The sequence below is a fragment of the Malurus melanocephalus genome, unplaced genomic scaffold (assembly GCF_030028575.1).
Source record: "Malurus melanocephalus ecotype Western Australia unplaced genomic scaffold, MMel_1.1 scaffold_14, whole genome shotgun sequence".
Classification (NCBI taxonomy): Eukaryota; Metazoa; Chordata; class Aves; order Passeriformes; family Maluridae; genus Malurus; species Malurus melanocephalus.
In genome coordinates, this window is record NW_026623246.1 from 4,287,706 (window position 1) to 4,306,472 (window position 18,767).

General features: G+C 37.7%; 1 protein-coding gene across 2 annotated transcripts in view; it reads right to left on the bottom strand.

The window, feature by feature from the left end:
* Nucleotides 1-1,098: 1,098 nt before the first annotated feature.
* Nucleotides 1,099-18,767, bottom strand: part of PRTFDC1 (phosphoribosyl transferase domain containing 1) — a 45,044-nt gene continuing 27,375 nt past the window's right edge. The window contains exons 5-9 of one of the 2 annotated variants that reach the window (XM_057383999.1): nt 8,851-8,868; nt 7,392-7,474; nt 6,963-7,009; nt 4,927-5,003; nt 1,099-4,314 (exon numbers count right to left, since the gene is read on the bottom strand). In XM_057383999.1, coding sequence (XP_057239982.1) covers nt 4,267-4,314; nt 4,927-5,003; nt 6,963-7,009; nt 7,392-7,474; nt 8,851-8,868 — 273 coding nt within the window. In that variant the 3' untranslated portion in view covers nt 1,099-4,266. Of the gene's footprint in view, nt 4,315-4,926; nt 5,004-6,183; nt 6,297-6,962; nt 7,010-7,391; nt 7,475-8,850; nt 8,869-18,767 lie in introns of those variants that run through there. The other variant, XR_008966492.1, reaches the window with a different exon arrangement.

The window sequence follows — 18,767 nt, forward strand, 5'->3', positions numbered from 1 at the left end:
CCCAGAACCGATGTCTCCTTTTTTCCATTCTAAAAAATTTTGTGAGTTTTCTGGAAAAAAAAGAACAACCTTTCCTCASTATGTTTGTACTGCTTTCTTTGTTTGGGGTGTCTTTCCCTTCTAATCAGTTATAAGTGCATAATATTAGTGTTCCTTAGCAAATAGTTATCCTTTTAACACTACAAAATAATCCCACAGTATAGTTTATGGCATGTGATCAGACTTTTCTAGCTGGCCAAGTGTTGCTGTGGTGTTGTCACGGCTCTGAATATCCCTGGCAAGCACAGCAGTCATTCCCCAGGGGTAGAAACACGTTAGCTCAGGTGCTGGGATAGCTGGACATGGCTGCCTTCTCAGAGGAAGGTGTATGGTATTAAAAAAATAATTGTGAAAAATGTATGAAATTAGGATGCAAGCTTTTCTTTTCCCTCCATTTTATTTTCAGTTTTTTGAGAGGATGGCTAAAGCACCTGACATCTTTCTTCTCTCACTGATGAGSTTTCAAATGGGGACACCAAGACAAGCACAGGAGGAGGCTGACTCAGCCACCTGAGTCATCTGGAGAGTACAGCCAGAGCCAACCTTTGGAAGACTGAACTGAGGTAACACACACCTACAGTAACTTATATATCTACATTTCTCCCTCCAATTTAAGAAGAAAAAGAATTTAAGATACCTTTCCCAGTATAATATGATACTGCATCCATCYCAGATCTAAATATTTAGACTACGAGAGGTTTTGGAAAACATTAGAAAAGATAAAAGAAGGAAAAAGCATCCCCAAACGTGATGGTTTTACAAAAGGGCAAGGAATCCCTCTGTCTCTTGCTACATAACCCTGTAATGGTTTTATTTGAGAGACTCATTTGTAACTAACACTAAAAATTAAAGTTTTAAAGGCAGCTAGAATCAATTACAGTTTTCATGTGTAACAAGCTTGATTACAATAGCAGGTTGCACTGCTATKTTATCTGAGAAAATCAAAATGCAAGATATGCAGGGAAGCTGATTCAGCTTTTATCTTTTTCGATATAAAGAAATACTAAAAATTTAGAATTCACAACATTTGTATTTAAATTAATCTTATTCTTACCACAGAGCAATAATGATGACTCGTGACATAAGTACATCTCAAAGTAAAGCATTTTCCTGTGTATAAACTGTRATGATTAGACTCTTTCACAGATCAGAAACTGTTCTGCAGCTGAATATCACATCCAGTTAGTACTGTATTTTGGGGGACAAATGTTGGTATTTTACATCATACAAATTTCTTAGCAACACTTTGAGGATTAATATGACATGGTCAAGAAACATAACACTAGTAGTAAGCAATCAAACAACCAGACACTATTTTCTACTTTGTTGAGCTCTAACTAGAAGAGTGAAGCAGCTGATTCAATTGAAAAAAATAYCTTAATTACAGACCTTTTAGACAATTTAAATTCTATTTTTGGGTAGATATTACTAGATATTCAAACCATATCTATGGTTTGCAACATGAAATCCTAATTGATATTCAGTTAACCAGGAATTATTGTTGCTACTTTAGCCTTCTGTTCAGAAAATCACTTGGATATTTTGGAATTGGACCAAATGTAAATATAAATGGACTGAATAAAATCTAAAATCTGATGGCTGATCAGTATTTACATCACTTTAAACAAAATTACTGTCCATGCTAATATGTATTCAACAGATGTTGATGTTGGTACATAAAAAGAAGATGCTGGTGTTAAGTGCTTAAGAAGAAAAACTGAGATGAAGAAAAATGGAAGCTTGCCCATAAACACCATGTCCAAGGGAAAGAATGGATTTAAAAGAACATCTCCTCTTAAGTAACAGATGTTGCTGAACTGATTAAAAAAACCCAAACATAGCTTTGTGGGTCATAGGGTGCAACCACAACTGAAAAAGTATTTAGTGGCCTTTTAGTTAAAACAGTGGAAAGAACACTATTACCAAAACACAAGGTAATAAACTCTCTGAGCATACCAAACAGACTAAGGCCAATATTAATCAGTCATATATGCATGATTACCTGTTCCCTCAGTTACACTAATGATACTTTGGAGTCTAATAGTTAAAGTAATTGAAAGCTAATTTTTCAGGTGGAAGTGCTTCAAGCAAAGAGTAACRTGGACAGCAGTTGAGATATCTGGAGATGCTCAGATACAAAAAGGTACAAATTCAAACATGACATTAGAAGAGAACACCCTCCTTATTCACAGTATAATTCCACATGCAAATTCACTAATGAAATCTGTATAGTGCTTTTCCACAATGTTAAAAATATGAGGGCGGCAGGAAACGGAATTTGAAGAAACATCTCAGTTCTCATATTTTCTAGAAATCTGGTCTTTTCTATTAAGCATGTAGATTTTAATAATCTGAGTCTTCCAATTAAACTATTTCAACACTGTTTGCATTGTGTGTGTCTACAGTACTTCATATTTTCACACTAATTTTACACTAACTCCCTACATTTTTGTTGTTGCTGAAAGCTGATCATAGTAGCAAAGTGAATTGGATTGTGATTTTTTTAAGAAGAGAGGAAAAAAGGGAAATAACCTAATGGATGTCTTGGACTAAGCCTGAGCCTAAGCATGTCAGTATAAGCAATGTGTCATTACTGCTAAATGCGTAGCAGTCAGAAGCATTAAGAAAAGCTTTAACACTCTCACAAAACAAAAAGGGAGGAAATTCTTCAGCAGCTTCTTCCAGGGGCTGTAAAGGTACGCATTATTCTCTAAAACAGAAGAAGTTTACTCTGAGGGAAAACTTTTCAACAGAACTCTTTCAAAACAGAGGTTAAAGGAGAAGAGAGGGCTAAGGCATTTCTCTAGCAATCACTATAATTCTTTAATTTCTTCATTCCCTTAACATCATGGATTTTATCCAAATAACAACAGCTTATCAGCTACAGAACATATACATATGGTATGTATACATTACCAGGTAAATGCATATTTTTTAAAGCTTTTATGGGATGTGTGAAATATGCTGAAGCATGAAAACAACCAACTGCGCAATGTAACAAGTATTCTTCATTTTTCTTTATTAGTTTATAGGCATCTGCAGCTAGTAACAATCTGCCTGTCATAGCTCAGAGCAAAGCTACTGATACACAGCTGCTTACTTTGCATTGGTTTCCATCAGGAAGTTGTTAAGAACACTTATATTCAATACAAAATTAAATTTTTTGCAGTTAATACAGCATGTAAATTCAGAAACTTCTTCAGACATGATGTATAAAGGAAGGCAACAAGAGTCTACAGTACTCTTACATTTACTGGGTTTCTGTGTTGTCCTATATATTTTTACTATTTTTTTCTATACAAATCTTCTTCAGCATTGTCAGATCTGTATTCTCAAAGATGACAGATGGTTACAAAAAGTCTCAACTTTGCTACATGCCACAAAAATCAAATAATAACTGAATAATTGTCTGACTAACACTAAACTTTTGTTTAATGAGGTTTAGTTAAGAATATAAGCTCAGGAGAACACTGTTAATTTTTATACTTGATTGTGTCCTAGAGAAGAAAGGGATACCATGCAGAAATTCAAACCTGCCTGCCTTGATTTGTCTTGATTCAGCGCATTAAACAGGTCAGATCTATGGCTACATGACATACCAGAGCCACGTTATCTTCCAATTTCAGATCAACAATGTCTTGCAAAAGTTCAATTTGACCACTCTAATTCAGTACATTCTGAGAACTAAAACTTTGTTTGGAAGAATGAGTAACAACAACATAGAACTTCTGCTGAAGATTTTGAATTGTGAAATTAAATCAAAATAATGCTGTCAATTTGGTAGCAGTATATCTGACCAAGACTAAAGGGATGCTGAAGTCAATGAAATCTAGTAAAAATAATCTTCGTGTACAGAATGGCACTTTTGAAGGACCTTATGCAACAAAGTGAAATATGTGAATTGCAATAGGTGGAATGAGGGACTGAGTAAAGAAAAGATGCAGTGAGTCCTGAGGCAGACAAGTTATTAGTCAAAAGGCATCTTATGTGGTAATTTTAATACTTAATAAAGGTRGTAACTGTAAAAGTCCTATGCTTCACATTTTAGATAAGAGCTCTCAGACTGTAAATATTCATCAGTATCTCTAGAGTAAACTTATTATACTGAGTTGAAAGACATACGAGTCAGTCGAATTGCTCTTATGGGAGATGTAGTCAAGTCATCGCTTGAGGGAGTGTAGTCAAACTTCTGCTTCACAGAAATATTCAGGTGTGGATGTTACTGCTTCACACTCTGTATTTTGTTTTGCCATGATCATTGATGACACATATGTGCTGAAAAAAATAGAAGAGATTGTAAAAGCATGGTTATTAATTATTATTATTATTAATTGTTCAGAAATACTTCAGTTTGGCTAACCTAGTGATCTTACAATTACTCTTTCCTTTCCAGACATCTGATTTCACTTTCTAGCTACAGCAAGTTTTCCCACTTGGAATTCCCAGCTTTGAGGTGCACCTGGGACTACCACAAGAAGCAAAGGCAAGGTTTGCACCTTTTTTCCATCCTCACCTCCCAGAGAAAATGGACAGGCAATGTAGCATTCAGACAATCCGTGTGACCTGTGGCTGTGTTTCACTTTTGCTGCTGTSTCTGCACATACTGGCAAAGGTGAACCTGAGAAATCCTAAGCTCACAGAAGATGGAAGTTTAGGGAACTCACAGAGGGAAGGAACTGTTCACAGTGCTGAGCAGGGACTCCTCTGAATTATTTGAGGTTTTGCAGGGAGTTCTGCACTCACTGAAAGGATCCCAAAACCCAACCACATCAAAGACATAKCTCCTCAGGGCCCCAAGGAGGACAAAAATTATTGGGTATTTATGGGAATAAATACAGGAAAAGTGACCCTGTGACTTTTTGAACTTTTTTTTTGTCAGAAACTTACATTTAGATCTCTGAAGTGCTCGTTGTAGTCTAAGGCATAACCCACCACAAATAAATCTGGAATTTCAAATCCGTAATCTGTATTGAGACAAATAACAAACACCATCAATACAAGATCAGTGGCAGTTATAAGCCCTTAAATTCATGTGTGTTTCTCAACAAGCAAATTCTACATATATGTAGTCAGTTGGGGCTATGTTAATTTTGAACCTGAGACATCAAGGTCAGCAGTAGCCCCATAACCAGTTCCCAGTCATACAGTACTTGTGACAGGGATGTGAATAGTCAGAGGAGAGGAGAGTTGTGAAAAATTATCACTRGCACATTGTGGAAGGAAGCCAAAATCGGAGCTGGAAAATTCTGTTTGGAAGTTCCAATGGTATATACGTGAGATGACTACTGTATCACAGTAAGGATGGGAAAATGTAGAATATTAAATCAGAAGTAACTTTTCGAGATCTATATATTTTCTGCTAAGAGTAGCAAAAGCTATCTTGTATTTTATGCTACCAAAACGCATCAAATGCTTCTTAAATKAAAGCCCTAACCTTGTGAAGATTCAAGCACATGCTTAACAAAGTAAATGCATGCAGTGTACCTGAATTATACAACTCACRCACCTGAAGCCAAGCACAGATGTACATTTTTTGGAGTGTCAAAGTCTGTGCAACATCAGCACTTTATAAAACGAGTTAGACTTTTTCCAAATTGTTCACTAAGTATCTAGAGAAAAACTCAATCTTACAGACACAAAAATAGGTTCATWTAAAAAATTCTACAGGTATTCAGGTAAGGGATCTATTAAGTTGTTTAAGATTGGGGGTAATAGGCACTTTGGAACTGTAAATTTGGGTGAAGAAATGAAACAGCAATGTTAGTGATTTACAAAAGAGATCTCTGATATTTTATAAAATTCATCACACTATGAAGAAACAAGGATAAAACTTGTTTCATTTTACAAATTTATACATAAAACTAGAAAGCTATCCTTCATAAAGTAATTTTATTGCCTCTTTTATATGTTTAATATTAGTGAATCCAGTAAAATATATGCCTTAATTTACAGGATTAAATTCTAAACCTTAAAAATACCACTCCACAGTATAAAAGTTGTACAAACAATGTTTGGGTCATAGTTCACTTTACAGGGCTAAAACCTCTGCACCGTGCTCAACATTGAAGTAACTTTTGCTTCATAAAGTTTCCCTCTCTCCAAAATCTCAAATCAAAACCCTTCATGCTGCCTCCTGGTACTCACCTGCCTACTCTCTCCTTCTACCCTCYTCCCCAGCTCAGCTGACCAGAGCCTTCTTCAGTAGCAAATACTGGTTGATGTCTTCTAGATGGATCTATTCGTATTTAGCCACATACCTGCCATTACATTGTTTATTTTAAATAAGTCTAAAATGACAATTGTTTGGTACAGCTCCATTTACAGCTTCATCATAACACAGTATAAGGACCAATAATTTCGATAAAAGTGGTGTTGGTGTGGTGCAAACTGAGCAGCAGGAGGAAGTTTAAAAAGTCCAATTTACCTTCTGCTTTTTGGAGGGGTGGGATTTAATTATAATGTCAGTGTTTCCCTTTGAACAATAATACTTAAAAAAAAATAATTAGAAGTGTGTTCCTGAATAAAAAAAAGTGAGACTTGTTAATACTGAGTTACAATGRAACACCTTTTGTGTGCTCAGATGGAATCCTGCAGCTCCTCCAGAGAGAGGCAATGAGGAAGGAAAAAGAAGAAATGGACATTCTCTTCAATATTGTTTGTCAGAGACAAAAGATAAAACACTCACCTTTCATTGATAAAATAAATTCCCTTCAAATTTTCCCAATAAAATTAGTATTCTGCAGAAAACCTGAGTAGGRTAGGCTTTCCAAATGACAGTTATACAAGTCCTTCCATTGCATCCCATAGATCCATTGATAACTGGTATTTTACAATGCTTCTAGCAGTCCATGGAATGTTAAGAAAGGCAAGAGATAGAGTAGTGGCAACTTTTACTGTCAAGTAGAGATTTTCACAACACTTACAATCTGGTCTGTACCCATCAGGCCGAGATGTTCTTTTCACCAACAAACTGYAATTAAAAATAAAATAAACCCCAATTAAACTTTGATATATAACTGAAAACACATAAAAACAATTCCTTTTATGAAAAATCTTCAGAACCGTGTGACTCCCTGTTCTTGTTCTGCTTCTCTTCCCAATAACATCCTGATTGCAGGGAAGAGGTGGGTGTATTCCCCTCCCAGGCCCATCAGTGCCAGTCTTGAAATGGCTGGAGGGTCATCACCAAGGCAGAACAACACAAAAGCATTTCCCTTCCTTCCCTTCACCCTCCCCACAGTGACTCAGGCTACAGCACTGAATTAAAGCAGGATCTGTGAATGGGAATCCACGCTGGGAAACATGCTGGACTAGACTAGTTAATTGTTATGTTTTGTGATCGTTTTACTCACCTGGCCACTTTAATCATTTTTGGTTTGTATTTTTCTATAGTATTAAGCAGAACCTTCATGGTTCTTCCAGTTCCAACAATATCCTTACAAAACATAAAAAATAGAGTAAGTAAAACACAAAAGAAAGCTGAAAGGAGGAAATCTGGACAATGACTGAGAAGTTCCACCTTCTTATTTTGTGGAGATGATTTATTTTTCCAATGTAAACCACATCCAAAAAATGTTATACTCCTTGAAGTAAGCACTTTCTATTCATAAATTTATCAGTTCAAGGACTGTCCACTTCCTCTTGAAAATAGATATGTTGCAAGTACTTGGGCTGTAAAACAGGACTGGAGATGACTTTACAGGGCACTGCAAGGATGCAGGGATTAGACTTTTCATATGCTCCAGATCAGTATGTCAACCTGTCTCCATGCTGGGACTAAATCTGCCCGATTTGTTATTTTATGAACACAGTACAAATGTGGATTCTCCAGAGCTGCCATATCCAATACCATCTCAGTGAAATCAGTAGGTACCTGGTTACAACTGACCATGGAGAGCAGCTGTTGATCCTGAACTCTGGGGGTGGATTAGCAATACCTTGTCTCTGCCCTCCAGCTGTTTAATAGCATTAGAATTTGCTGTGTACATTTTTAATTTCCGTTAAAGCAGTTAGAATGAGTAAATATGGAACTCTTAGCAGCTACTCAGGTAACCAGCCATCCCTGTGGCTGATGGCTTTTCTCCCATTCTTTGCTAAGAAATGCAATTCCAACATTATTGGAATTACTTTCCATACAAGCAGACTGGGTCTCAAATGCCAGGCAGATCCTAATGTGCTCTCTAGCTGTCCCAGTTGCTTACCCAACATTTTCAAAGAGAGTCACTTCTRTTAATCTGGAGAATTTGGAGCACCAGCAAGGTGACACATTCCTTCTCTCTACAACTGAACACAATATTGCCTTACATCAGCAACAGCTCTGTGATGGGCCAGGGACACTGGGGGTGGAAAGCTGGATGCAGGAGTTGAGGGGATGAGGGAATGACTGACTCTCCCAAACAGACTGTGAACAACTGTGGGGCTGTAAAGCATATGCAAGGGCACTACCTCAAAATCATGCACCTGAGAAATGCAGGGCATCACTRCAGTTGATTCATTATCCTCCAAGGAACAGAACAACTCGCAGAACAGGAGTTGATGAAACCACCAAAAGAACAAATTAAATGATGCAGAAACAAAGACTCCAGGGTATCACAAGGCAGAGCACCAATTAGAGTGACAGCAATGTTGTTTAATCTGTCAGGCAATTGCAAAAAGACCAAGAGGCCATTAAGAAAATCAACCCTCCTCCCTCCGCACCACCTACCAGTGAAAGAAGTGTAAACACAGACAGGTTTTAGAAACAGAACATCCAATCATGACTTGGCTACRTGACTTTATCTAAGTACAATATGAGACAAGCACCCAACTTACCTCCACAATTAGAACATTCTGGAAGAAACAAACAAAAATGAATACAATTACACAATATTCACATAGTAAAAGAAACAAATGTTTGAAAAAATGAAATTAAGATAGGTCCATGTACTATGTACAACACAGTAGGACACAAGGAGTTTCCTGTTTGATTTTTGTGCCCTGAATAAAAGCCAGCCATAAGAGCAAGCTCTGCAGTCAGGGACCACAACTTAATTCAGCTCTGCCAGGATTATCCTCTTTGTCCAAGAACGGATGTAGCTTTGGAAAATAAAATTAGATGGAAGAAATCCAAATAGGATGAACTTCACTTCATTCCAGCGTCTCTAGCTGTGTACTACAGTGTACCCTGTAGTTCACTAAAATAGTATTTCCAATGTTAATAGGAGAACACAACAATAATACTCTTTCTCTYAAATAAATGTTCTTCCTTCCTCCACCCACACCCCAGCAACCTCAGTTGTAAAGGATTACAGGCCAAATTGTAACACCCACTCTCATACTGTGAAGCACCCTCTTTCTCTTCTGACAYTGCTGGTGAAATCAGTATAATTTGAAGAGCAGGGAAGTGGTCCAGCCAAGACCAGTGATGTCAAGCTTTATGATGGTATCATCACACAGGCTAATCTTTTTGCTGAAATGGTTCATCATCTGTTCCAGGAATTACAACGTCTAAGGAGACTTCTGTTCTACTAAAAGCAATAATAAGATGTAATGTCCTTATTAGAAGAAATAAAAGTCTATTTATTAGCATGATCAAAATTATGGACTCTTACAATCTTGCCTTAAGATCTACTTTCTGAAGTGGAACCTGCAGTARCAAGAGGAAAGTTATTTCACAAATACCTTTATCTATCTATCAGCTACATGCATGTGCACGCTGTGTGTCCTGCAAAACCTCGAGACCACATAGTTTCGTATCCATGCAGTATTCCCCAGCCTGGTTTACGTTCCACTTCCTTTCTAGCAGGCCTGTTGGCTTTGCTACATACATAACATGGAGATTGTGTAACTTCCTTTTCCATAACAGAAACCTAAGGCTGAGAGCTGTAAGAGGGACTCAAAGACATGGAAAAGGGACGTGTGAAGGGAGAATGCTCACAACCAGTACACTCTAACAGCTTTGTTAGGTAAATAATTTTTAATCTTCAAAACAGAAATTCTTAACACAGATTATCCATATTTCTATTCATACTGCAGGCTCTTCCTAACACAGTGCTTGGTAGGGAGACATGGCATACTTTATGCATCAAGCACTGCAGAAATATGTTACCACACGCTGTATTATACCTGGACACTTCTGAAATGGCAAACCAGTTGGTAAAGATCAGGAGGGAACTCCCAGTAGCAGTTGAGCAGATGTCAGCAATGGAGATATCACTCCAGAAAGCCACTAATTTAGACTGAGCTCTGGTGGTGTATATATTAATCTTAGAGGGAGGCTCCTTTTTGGTGTTTTCATAACAGGTTTCACTGGTGATTATCCTGCTTGGCWCTCCTGACTTTCAACCTCTCAGCTGCTGACACAAACAACTTTGGACCTCAAACACTTAGTCTTACAGAGGCAACAAGTTAAAGGCCTCTTAACAAAAGTCTGAAGATGCYCTTCCTCTAGAAACTTCTTTCTTCAAGAAAGAATGGAAGTATGTCAGTTGTCTAGATAAGATGAAKAGACCAAAACCATGGAGAAGCTTATGACAGTGTGTAGGAACATGTTGCTTTGAAGGAAGATGTTTGTATCMAAAAACAATTTRGTTCTCATCTGGCATCCTGTATCAMGTCAMAACTAGGAAAAATAATTCTGAAGATTAGCTCAGSACATCTGGGTCTGAGGCATAAGGAAAGCACTTGATTCAGTCAGTGGACACCTGAAGATAATGTGCAGGAGTATTGGCTTAACCACCTCCAAAGAACTTGTGCAGCTGGTGATATATGTAAATATTTATGTGTTAATACATACACACACACACACACATATCTATATGCCTATACCTATAAATACACATATATATATCCATGCATATATATACAGTATAGGGACAGAGCAAAAGAGTTGACAAGGAAAGAACTTACCAGAACCAAAAATGGAAATGAACTCTTTTAGTATCAGGCCCAGTGAGAGCAACCACRATCAAATACAGCCCGAGGATCTCCAGGCTGGTCCACAGTGATGAGACAGATTCAATTAAGTCAGTCTATGAGTTCAATGAAGTCAGTCTTTGAGTCACACTCTGAATCAATGTTTTCAGTAATTTCCAGGTTTGGCTGTAGCTGAGCTGAAGATCGGTACCCACACAGCACAGATCAGGCATGGACTAAGAGCACAGGGCTGAGCTGAACTTGTGTTYATGTGCCCACAGGTGTGAGTGGAGACCCCAGGGGACACAGGTCATGGCCATTAGCATCTACTAGAGCACCTATTAGTGCACTGTGGCAGACTGAGAGAAAAGCAAAGTCCTGGGACATTTCATTGACAGACAAATAGATTCCTTTGCTACACAGTTGCTTCAGCTATTCTGTCAAGACCAGCAGTAGGAATTCTCTTGCTTGCTCACAAGTGGAAATCACAAATTTGGACAGAATGAGGGGACAGCAACCTCCCTAGCCATGGAATTGGGGTTAACCAACATGAAGGAGTAGACCTTACTATTTAACTTGTGAGAAAAAGAAAATCATAGACATTAATAGAAGATGGGTCTGAAGAGACCACAAAAGATCATCAAGACTATTCTATTGCCCTACAGAATCAACTTTAAACTATCCCTTACAGATATCTGATTTGCCTCTTCTAGAAAATGATAAGGACTTGTGTACTTCCCCAGGGAATGTCTCAATACCTCATTATATCAGAGCAAAAATACAATTAGAAAACTTCTGTTCATATTTGGCCTGAYCTTATTTTGAAGGGGGCATGGAAAAAGATTTGTTCTCTTCTCCTTTTTTCTTCTGTATTTGAAGAAAGACATGTTTCCTCTTCTTCAGATCAAACAACTTGTATTTATTAGACATTTTCTTGCAAGTTATATTTCCTAGCTTTCTGATCACAATTTTGCTCTCCTTTGGAACCTGTCCAGCTAGTCAGAATCCTTCTCCACTTGTGGTGYTCCAAACCAGAAAGAAGCCTTTTCCAGTGTGGAGAGGGAATAAAAGAACCATTTTGTATGCTTTACAAATAATCCTCCTTTCTACATATGCCAGYACAACAGTTACATCCTTCATAAAAATGTATTGGTGTCTCAGGTRCAACTTGTGATCCACACATTGTCTCCAGGACTTTTGCTGACTCAGTCCTCCCTCACTTGAACTTATGCAAAAGATTAGTTCTGTATAAACACAGAAGTTGATATTCATCTTTATTGTCATTACMTGTCATTCTTTGAACCAAACTCTTAAAATAATTTCTTAAGATCATAATACCTTGTAGTATTTTTCCAGGTAGAATGAGTACCATTAAATGCTAATTCCATCTTTTCAATCAYGAATTAAATATTGTATAGTCCCTGGAGAACATGCTTTAATGCATCTTGTCTGACAGTGAAGCATAATTAACTGTTTCTTGAGAACAGCTTTCCAACCAGTTATACATCAGTCTAATAGAAATTTAATCTTGTCTGTGTTTCCTTATCACAMATGACTCACGAAGGAAAGAGGATTAACGCGGATCCAGACATGCCTGAAAGGTTTGTCTGGCTACAGGAGTGATAGTCACCTGCRTGTGACTTCAGTTGAACTGTAAGATCACTATTTATTGACTAACTTGAGAAGGAAGGATTTGGATTTTGGTGGACTCTGCCTCTTGTTCATAGAGTCGAAGAGTTCAACCATTGCAAATTATATACATTGGGAAATTTGGTCAAATTWTATACATTGGGAGATTTGGTCCTTTGAAGGAGTTGTCTATAAGTTGTCTAGGCCAGAAAACACAGATGCTGTTTTGTATTATGCACATTCTCATTATTTCCCAAACATTGATGAGGACTTCCCACGCTATGGACAAATCCTGTATGTAAGGACTTTTYAGTGGAAAAGCCACTATAAAAYATTTAGATAWAAGCCACTATAAAACATTTAGATATGAAAACATTTTGTAGCTATAAGTAAGCAGCCATCCTAACTGTTTGGAGTGATACTTTAATCTTGGTTTTCATTATGCAGGGTTAATGTGCCTAAAGTCACCACACTTTTCAGTCATTAACTGCTGCTTATGACCGAAGGCATTCAGAGTGGTTTGCCATCCTCTGGTACCACAAACCYTCTCCTGCAGAATAATGTGATGTGCTGGGAAACTGACTGTATTGCTGTCTATCCCCTGCCTTTCTACTGTGGAAGCAGTCTACAGATATAAGATTTCAGAAAAGGGATGGAATAGCAGAATAGTAGAAGAACAAATTACAAACTGCCAAGGAATGTTTCAATATATAGTGTCAAAGATTAGAGATAGTGGTGATCTCTAACTAAAACTGGTTGAAATAGATTAGCTTATCCTTGATCAGATGGATAGCAGAAGATGAAAGAGAAATGCAATGGATGCAGCAAATTAGTACATTAACRGTAATGTCACCATCATCCTAAAATCACAGCTGGCTGCATCCAGTAWCCTCTGTGAAAGGTCAGTTACATGGAAGATCTTATTCAGCTTCACTGTGAAATCCACATGTGAGCTGGTGAGCAGGAGTCTGGTAAGACTTATYAGCTTGTGGTGCTGCAGCAGTAACTGATAGCTGGACAAATAGGAAGCTAAGGAACACTGAAGAAAATATCTTCTCTCAAGTATGTGTGATTGAAGCTCCTGTGGATCAAGACTGTTTTGTCCTTTCAGTTACATTTGAGGCAATTACAAAGAAAGAAACCACATGAAAAGAAAAGTAATCCAGCCTTCTGGATTCTGTCTACTTTTGAAACTCAGAGAACAGGAAATAGGAATATTTAYTGATATGTTGACTAAAGATGTCTTAATTTCTGAGTAGAACCATCTTCACCAATACAATCTCTGAAGYACATCCAGAAATCTAATAATGGTGYTAATATATCTTACAGTGAGACAGAGTACAGTCAGTTTTWAAAAATATGTCTTGGAAAGATTTCATACATAGTCCAAATAAAAAGGGATGTTGGCTYTCAGAGAATGAAACACCTTCCCATTGAGTCACTGCAAAAGAATCATCARCTTCCACTGCTGATGGATCAGAAGGATGGCTGTGAGCTGATAGATGACTGTGATTCATTCTATGTTTACACCTTTTTTACCAGCTGGCAGAAGGTAGGCTGCTGCAATATAGAGTTATAGAATATCTCATGTTGGAAGGGACTCATGACGACCATTAAGTCCAAATCYCTGCTCTTTGCAGGACTATCTACAACTAAACCTTATGACTAAGAGCATTGACCAGGTGCTTCTTGGAACTCGGACAGGCTTCAGGCCTTGACCACTTCTCTAGGGTGCCTGTTCCAGTGGCTGACCACACTTTCARTGAAGAAACTTTTCCTCCTGTCCAGTCTGAACTTCCCCTGACATCACTTCATTTTATTTCGTCATGTCCTATTGCTGCTCACCAGAGAGAGAGATCAGCACATTCCCTSTGTGCTGCCCCCCTTGAGGAAGCTCTTGGCTGTGATGAGGGCACCCCTCAGCCTTCACTTCTCCCGGCTGAGCAAACAAAGCTRCCTCAGCTGCTCCTCAGAAGTCCTGCCCTTGAGCCTTTGCACCAAYTTGGTTGCCCTCCTCTGGACACACTGATAGTCCTTCTTGCATTCTGGCACCCAGAATTGCCCCTAGGGCTTGAGGTGARGCCACCCCAGCCCAGAGCAGAGYGGGACAATYCCCTCCYYTGCCYGGCTGKKRWSSYKKYCCYKRWKSCCCCCAGGACAGGGTTGACCCTCCTGGCTGCCAGGRCACTGCTGGCTCATGTTCARCTTGCCATGGACSAGGACCACCAGMTCCCTTTCCATGGTGCTGCTCTACAGCCTCTCATCCCCCAATCCATGTGTATAAMAGGGATTACCCTGTCCCAGGTGGTGAATCTGGCACTTGTTCTTGCTAAATTTCMTACAATGAATGATTGCCCAGCTCTCCAGCCTATGCAGGTTTCTCTGTAGGTCCCCTCTACCTCTGAGGGAGTCCACAGCCCCTCCTATTTTAGCATCATTAGCAAACTTTCTTAATGTACATTCAATTTCTGAGTCCAGATMATTTATAAAGTTGTGCTTTCATATTCTTTTCAAGACAGTAATAAAAATGGYCCATAGCAGCCTGTCTTGGGTCCTCTGGAAAAAGAATGAGTTTTTTTGAGAATGCTATCTCTATGTAAAGTAAAAAAGAAAAAAATTCTAATCCTTGGATTGCATGTGAATTTGTCTCTCATGCTAAAGAGAATTCTCTGAGAATTTCAATTTTTTAATCATGAGCAGAAAACATGCAAAAATTGAAAATATGTAATTTGCTGATTTTAAAGCCACACAAGTTTATAAATTGCAAAGAAGTAGATTGTTTTCACAGTACAAGTAAAAAAAAATCCTGACTCGCAATAGGATGAAAACTACTCCGGCACTGAGTCAATACATTTCTATTGTTTACCTTCCCACAGGTCAGTAATAAATGGAACAATGTCAGCCAACAAGACCAAGCAGAGTAATGAGAGCATATTTGCCTCCTGCCTGACAGTAGTAAGTGCTATGGAAACTATTTTTCACCTTCCTGGAAAAAAAACCAGGTTTTTTTCTAGACTTGGATTTTATGTTTCTTTCAGAATACTGTTTTCAAAGGAAAAATTCCTATGAAATAGCAGTACTTTGAAGTTAGCATGAATAAGGCTTTGAGSAAAAACCTGTCTTTGAATTAATATAAAATGTGAAATTTTAACAAGGTAAAAATTCTAAGTTGCACATTAGAAAGGGGCAGTATTTCCTTGAAAGCTTAACTCATATTTAAATAATAAAATAAACAACTGTACTTAATGAAATMCTACAGCTAAGAGGACAAACTCAGCCCTCACATGTATAGAAAGAAAATCAAGTAGGTACATAAAGAGGGTATTATCTCCTTAAATGTTTCAGCATAAAATCAGTGGAATAGCATGCACACACCTTTTTTAAATAGAAAAAAAAAAAGAACAGAAAGAACTTAGGAATGAGAAAAGAAGAATTATTTGAGACCTGAAAAAAATACGTTACAGTGAAGGTAGGTTTGTAGCAGGAAGTAATAGCTTTTATTTAATTAACAGCCCATTTCCCAGTGGGGGAACATTTTTCACAAAAGAACTTTGACYTTTCAGCCCACAACCTCAGAAAGACCAAAAAATACCTTCAACAGCTGAGCTTGGGAACAAAAATTCAGAACTGCTGTATGCACTCAAAATCATGCACTGAATAAAATACTGGCTTTACAGCACATTATAATCCTCCACTGCAGCTGCCTTTCAACTCATTTATCAGTGTTCCACAGCTGATTCCTCTCTTATTTTAGCTCAGAGGAATTCTTAACATTTTTATCTGCCCCTCTGGTCATAAGGGCAGGTGATTATGTAGGGCAATTGCTTTTCTTRTCCCAAATTGTCTGATTACCACATTAGGTTAAAATTAAGAGTTTCCCCCAATCTGTACTTAGCTTGAAGTTTGCTGATTCTATTCAGACCAACAGAAGGATCTGCATGCTTGAAATTTTATTTCTTCCAACTACATCAGTTGCCTACTATTAATTTCCTGTTATTAATTCCACCTTCAAACCTTGTCTCATTTACATCCTACAGTATGGCAGTACTGTACAGCAGGCTCCCAATGGATTAGTTTATCTAAAAGAAGCTTAAGTAATGACTGTGTGAWAGGCAAATATGCAACCATATGGCAATATAAATTTGATAATGGCAAGCTGCTCAATCTAGTAGGCAAAGGTATTAAAAAAGGCAACAGCAAAAGACAAAAMCTGTTCACATTCAGAAAAGAAAATWAGGTTYACCATTTTAGCAATGATGRCACTTGATTATTGGTATAACAYRCCTGATACATGGAGGCTTCTACATCAAGTCTCTAAATGAAAACTGTTGGTAGTTCAAAAGATGCACTGTAGGCACAGTGGTGAAATTATCATTTGGGACCCTTCATTCTAATCATCCAAAGTTTAGATAAGATGTTTTGGGCCTTAAGATAAAGGAATCTCTAAACAAAGGTGCTTGTGATCAGGCCAATTTCCTGTCCCGGAAAGGAAAAAAAAAAAAGAAAGGGAAAAAAAATTAACCTCAATGTGGCAAGATTGGCAGAAATTTTTAAGGAACCAATTCAAAAACGCAGTTGTACCTGAGTCTTGTAAAGCGCATTGAAGGCAAGCAGGTAGCAAGCTTAAAAGAAAGAACTTCTTGTGCTCCTTAAATATGAAACTTGATGGAGTGTGTCTACGGGCGTAACAGGAGTTACAAAGAGGTGACACAGCCATGGATAACAGTCCTAGTAMTGGATGTATTCAAATGAACCTGAATTTTGTCTCCATTTTTGCTGTGTTTCATACATCCTTCCCATAATACAATTCTGAAGACATGACACAARCSTAGAGAGACCTTTCATCCTACTTGRTATAGTGATAATGGTGGTCTTACAAGTGGAGAAAAAAAAGTAAGTTTGGACTCATGGAAATACTTTTATCTTCAAGTCCCCATTGATATCCTCAGTTCCTTCCTCTCTCTTTCTTGGATAGAACTACTCTTAAACTATTTGGGAGTACTTGTAACACATTGTTCGCTAYACCAGCTTGCAAAATACACATGAATACACAGTTGCAGGAAAAGGTGAATTCTTTTATTTATCCATTCTATGAGTGAAAGCATATTTATTTTAAAAAAAACAACAAAACACCACCTTCCCCCCCCCCCATCTCATTTTTATCAATGTCAATTTCTTTTTTTTTGTTTGTTTTATGGGGGTGAGGGGATAAAGCTAGGATATAATTTATTTTCATTCCCTTTAGTTAAATTTCCATTCATCAGTCTGCATTTTCAGTTAGATTCTTTCTGAAGTCACCTTTTCATGTGTACTCCTATCAYCAGAAGTACATAAAATTGATGTGATTCTTCAAACAGAATTTTTAATGGCTTATCAGTTTGCTCATCTAACATGCAGTACTTGTTTTCTTAGCATTGTATTTGGGGAACCTCAGGTACCACTGGTGAAACAAGACATTTTTGACAATGCCATAGAGCTAAAGAATCACCATCAAATAAAATTTAAAGAAAAATGTATCAAGTTTCAATGAAGAGGTTCAAAGGAAGCTAYAAGGACCCATGTAAGAAGTGAAATAATTTTATGTTATGCACACAGGAATGAAATCCACAGATATTAAGACTTCATCACAATGTCAGAAAATAATATGAAAGACTTTTGTAAAATGAGACATCTTAGTAGGAATTTTCTACAGGTTTCTAGAAAAGGCCATATATGTCTGTTTTTTTTTTTTCTGTGGGTTCATCCATATCTTACGGAATTTTCGGAAGCACAGATATAATATGTCAAAAATGTATTTTTTCAGACACCTGATTTGGTCAGTATCAGCTGCTGATGGGAGCAAATTGGTTAGTGTGTTAAGAGTCCACATATACAAACTTCATTTTTTTAGATTGTGTAAAACATGCCCAGAAACTCCAAGAGTTATGGAGGACCTGATGCTTTGCTCTTAGAGATCGTTGTGCCGAATGCTGCATACCCTCATGTTCCACTTGCAGCCATCTTCACAGCATCCTTCTGTTGTGCATAAAAAATCAAACTACCATAATTAATTGAAAGATAATGCAGGAATGACTAATGTCTCAATTTTCTCACTTGCAGTACAGTCTTCTGGTCATCTGGAATTGGATGAGGATTTTCTGGACATAGGTGAAATAGGATTATCAACAGGTATGATGTAGAAGCAGGTGGACAGTGGCTGAGCAGAG